We start from the raw sequence: 5,000 nt of genomic DNA, 5'->3' as shown, positions 1-5,000 counted from the left end.
TAGTCGAACGGTTTAAGGACAATGTTCCTCAACGTACAATTGCAAGGAGTTTAGGGATTTCATCATCTACGGTCCATATCATCATCAAAAGCTTCAGAGAATCTGGAGAAATCACTGCATTTAAGTGGCAAGGCCGAAAACCAACATTGAATGCCCGTGACCTTCGATCCCTCAGGCGGCACTGCATCAAAAACCGACATCAATGTGTAAAGGATATCACCACATGGGCTCAGGAACACTTCAGAAAACCAATGTCAGTAAATACAGTTCTGCGCTACATCCGTAAGTGCAACTTGAAACTCTACTATGCAAAGCAAAAGCCATTTATCAACAACACCCAGAAACGCCGCCGGCTTCTCTGGGCCCGAGCTCATCTAAGATGGACTGATGCAGAGTAGAAAAGTGTTCTGTGGTCCGACGAGTCCACATTTCAAATTGTATTTGGAAATTGTGGAGGTCGTGTCCTCTGGGCCAAAGAGGAAAAAAAACATCCGGACTGTTAAGGATGCAAAGCTCAAAAGCCAGCATCTGTGATGGTATTGGAGCTTTGTTAGTGCCAATGGCATGGGTAACTTACACATCTGTGAAGGCACCATTAATGCTGAAAGGTACATACAGGTTTTGGAGAAACATATGCTGCCATCCAAGCAACGTCTTTTTCATGGACACCCCTGCTTATTTCAGCAAGACAATGCTAAACCAGATTCTGCACGTGTTACAACAATGTGGCTTTGTAGTAAAAGAGTGCGTGTACTAGACTGGCCTGCCTGCAGTCCAGTCCTGTCTCCCATTGAAAATGTGTGGCGCATTATGCAGCGTAAAATATGACAACGGAGACCCCGGACTGTTGAACAGCTGTACATCAAGCAAGAATGGGAAAGAATTCCACCTACAAAGCTGTTAAAAGAAAAGGTGATGTAGCACGGTGGTAAACATGAACCTGTCCCAGCTTTTTTGGAACGTTGTGGAGCCATAAAATTCTAAGTTAATAATCATTTGCTAAAAACAATAAAGTTTATCAGTTTGAACATTTAACGCATCATTCATTCATTGGAATTCGGGTTGTATGAAAGTTTAACTTTTTGAATGGAATGATGGAAATAAACTTTTACATGATATTAAAATTTTTTGGAAAGGGTCTTTGTGTGTGTGTGTGTGTGTGTGTGTGTGCGCGCTGTGAACGTATTGGCCGCCTTCTCAAATATGTATATTTTTGCATAGTTTCCCCACATTAATGTTAATCTTAAACATTAAAGTGGGGAAACTATGCAAGAATTTGAGAAGGGGGCCTGTACTTTTTCACGGCACTGTGTGTGTCTGTGTGTGTGTGCGTGTACATATATAGTTTTGCTCTGCAAATAACTTTATTGCACAGCCCTTGCTACTCCAGGAAAGCTCATCAAATGCATAACTTATTGCATTTACCACTGAACTTACAATTTTCCCAAATCAGCAATTTTTATTTGATTATGTAATGCCACGATATGCTATACTTTATACTGATGCTAACACTGTCGATTTGATTTTCTTTCAAGTTCACAGATAGGACATAACATAAATTCCTCACTTGCATCTCATCTCCAGAAAATTCGTCAGCAAATCCTTGAGCTGCTTGGCCCAATCTCCATGAACCATGGCACTCACTTCATGGCAGCCATTGCCTATGTTTGGAATGAAAGGAAACAGATCAAGACTCCAGTCAGAAATAAAGTGGGTGATGTAAAATAAAACTGATCAATCTCTTTTCACTCAAACACATTTTTAACACATTTGCTTTTGTTTAGTTGTGTTTTTAGCATGATAATTCCATGGTATGGTATGTTAGCATTTTATTGTCAGTCCTCATTGTATGTGTAACATACAGAGGGCTGAAATTAGTTTTCCAAGATGCCACTGTTACAAAAACAATAAATAAATAAAAAAATAATTCACCTCTTTGTACCAAAATTTGAGCCAGTCACTAGGCTTCTCTTAGAAATTAGAAACTTGTAGAAACATAAGATTCGACCACTAAAACGCTTGTCCATTCAGGAAACCAAATACAAAAACCAAATTAATTTAACTTTTAAACTAAGAATTAACAATGTTCTTTGCTATTTGTTCTGTTTTTTTGTTATACATTTGAAAATTCAAACATAACAATAATAATAATAATAATAACAATATTAGCATTTGGATACATTTTTGGTTAAGAGATTTTACATACTGGTGTATATCTACTGTTCTGTCACTGCCAATTCCTGACAGTAAGTTTCAGCATACATACTGTTCATTATGTGTAAGAGGATGTGTTTATGGGAGTGAATGTGTGTAGGTGTGCATCTGTTATGTGTGTGGGTGGCGTTAGGTTTGTTTGTATTGTTTGCTTTTATTGTGTAAAGTACTTTTATACTACATTTTAATGTATGAAAAGTTCTATATAAGTAAATTCTGATTGATCCATTTATTGATTGGTTGATTTATTAATATTATCAATTTCAAAAATATAAAAAATGATTTGCATAACTACCAATAATGTTAATTTAGGGTGGCTGTAGCATGAGAATCAGAATCATCTTTATTGGCCGAGTATAAGGAATTTGTCTCCGGTAGTTGAAGCCAATCTAGTACTACAGCAAACAAGTCACTATTACGTCATTAAGTAATTTAAAGTGTCCAGTCGTCCGCAATACCAATACCAAAACACAAGTCTTCCGTTGGGTGGTGGGCTAATATATTTGTTCAGATCTTAGGGAAATGTTGATTTGCTGGAAAGCATTGATTTCCACTGCTAAAAGATAACTATAAAATGCTTAAAATTTATCTTTGTATATATACTTCATATATTTATCAGTTATATGATCTCTGCTTTGGTTCTGAATGACTTTTAGGTGATTCCTGTAGCCAGTGATGAACAGCTGCTACTGGTTGAGCTGGTTCGCTCTGTGAGTGCCATGCGCACTGAAACGGTCATGCACACAGTAAAAGAGGTTCTGAAGCAGCCGCCAGGCATTGCAAAGGATAAGGTTTGTGTTTTTAAACTTTCGTTGCCAATACCAGCCATACACCTGGATTGACACACAGATCTAGTAACTACAACCCCAATTCCAATGAAGTTGGGACGTTGTGTTAAACATGAATAAAAAGAGAATACAATGATTTGCAAATCATGTTCAACCTATATTTAATTGAATACACTACAAAGACAAGATATTTCATGTTCAAACTGATAAACTTTATTGTTTTTAGCAAATAATCATTAACTTAGAATTTTATGGCTGCAACACGGTCCCAAAAAGCTGGGACAGTTGGCAAAAAATACTGAGAAAGTTGAAGAATGCTCATCAAACACCTTTATAGAACATCCCACAGGTGAACAGGCTAATTGGGAACAGGTGGGTGCCATGATTGGGTATAAAAGGAGCTTCCCTGAATTGCTCAGTCATTTACAAGCAAAGATGGGGCGAGGTTCACCTCTTTGTGAACAAGTGCATGAGGAAATAGTCGAACAGTGTAAGGACATAGCAAAGCAAAACCATTTATCAACAACACCCAGAAACGCCTGGGACAAAGAGGAAAAGAACCATCCGGACTGTTATGGACGCAAAGTTCTAAAGCCATCTGTGATGGTATGGGGCTGTGTTAGTGCCAATGGCATGGGTAACTTTAATGCTGAACGGTACATACAGGTTTTGGGGAAACATATGCTGCCATCCAAGCAAAGCCTTTTTCATGGACACCCCTGCTTATTTCAACAAGACAATGCCAAACCACATTCTGCACGTGTTACAACAGAGTGGCTTCGTAGTAAAAGACTGCGGGTACAAGACCTGTCTCCGATTGAAAATGTGTGGCACATTATATGAAGTGTAAAATACGACAACGGAGACCCCGGACTGTTGAACAGCTGTACATCAAGCAAGAATGGGAAATAATTCCACCTACAAAGCTTCAACAATTGGTGTCCACAGTTCCCAAATGTTTATTGAATGTTGTTAAAAGACAAGGTTATGTAACACAGTGGTAAACATGACCCTGTCCCAGCTTTTTTGGAACGTGTTGCAGCCATAAAATTCTAAGTTGATGATTATTTGCTAAAAACAATAAAGTTTATCAGTTTGAACATTAAATATTGTCTTTGTAGTGTTTTCAATTAAATATAGGTCAAACATCATTTGCAAATCATTGCATTCTGTTTTTATTTATGTTTAACAAAACGTCCCACTTTAACTTAATATTTGATGTTATTTTTCCTCATCATTTTCTCTTTATACATGGTCATTCATAGAAACACCTTTCCTTGGAGGTCTGCATGCTGCAGTTCTTCTATGCATATGTCCAGAGGTGAGTACATAACATATCAAAATCAGTATACATTGTATTTACACAATCCTTCAGTTGTAAATCTGATGCTTTTAAAAAATGCACACCCAAACAGCATGCTTTCTTTTTGTCACAGGATCCCTGTATCCACTTTAGTTGACAGCTGGCCTTCTCTGCTGGCTCTGCTGAAGGACTCTGTGCAGTTAGGCTTGCCTGCCCCAGGACAGTTTTTAATACTTGGGTTGGTTTCTTTCTTCACTCCTATTTTTACTGTCATGTCCTCCCCTAACTTCTGTTCATTATAAAATAGATCATTCTGTCAGACTGAGTATACAGTATATGTCAGTACCGGTAATTGTCTGAACAACTTAAGCTGTTCAGATTTAACCTTAGTTCACTCTTCTCCTTTCTATTCTCTAGTGTTCTGAATGAATTCATTTTGAAAAACCCCAATCTGGAAAGTAAGAAGGACCAGAGAGAGCTCCAGGTTATAACTTTGGTTCCCTACACTTTGCATTGTTTGTTAATTTGAATCCAACATATTTATCTTGATTTATTTACTATCCCCAATGTACCATCATTTTCATGTGCTGTTTTCATTTTTTTTTTTAATGATTTTTGATGATGTTCAGGATGTGACACACAAAGTGGTGGAGGCCATTGGGACAATTGCAGGTTCCTCTCTGGAGCAAACTACA

General features: G+C 37.7%; 1 protein-coding gene across 4 annotated transcripts in view; it reads left to right on the top strand.

Moving 5' to 3' along the window:
* Positions 1 to 5,000, top strand: part of dop1a (DOP1 leucine zipper like protein A) — a 44,685-nt gene that overhangs the window by 23,199 nt on the left and 16,486 nt on the right. For all 4 annotated transcript variants that reach the window (XM_061776909.1, XM_061776910.1, XM_061776911.1 and 1 more), the window contains 6 exons: positions 1,585 to 1,710; positions 2,871 to 3,005; positions 4,268 to 4,323; positions 4,439 to 4,543; positions 4,723 to 4,789; positions 4,935 to 5,000. The exon at positions 4,935 to 5,000 is cut by the window's right edge and continues 79 nt beyond it. In XM_061776909.1, the coding sequence (XP_061632893.1) occupies positions 1,585 to 1,710; positions 2,871 to 3,005; positions 4,268 to 4,323; positions 4,439 to 4,543; positions 4,723 to 4,789; positions 4,935 to 5,000 (555 nt within the window). The remainder of the gene's footprint in view (positions 1 to 1,584; positions 1,711 to 2,870; positions 3,006 to 4,267; positions 4,324 to 4,438; positions 4,544 to 4,722; positions 4,790 to 4,934) is intronic.

The sequence above is a fragment of the Phyllopteryx taeniolatus genome, chromosome 6 (genome assembly GCF_024500385.1).
Source record: "Phyllopteryx taeniolatus isolate TA_2022b chromosome 6, UOR_Ptae_1.2, whole genome shotgun sequence".
In the NCBI taxonomy this organism is placed as follows: Eukaryota; Metazoa; Chordata; class Actinopteri; order Syngnathiformes; family Syngnathidae; genus Phyllopteryx; species Phyllopteryx taeniolatus.
Note: the sequence above shows the minus strand (reverse complement) of the source record. Positions and strands in the feature narration are given on the sequence as shown.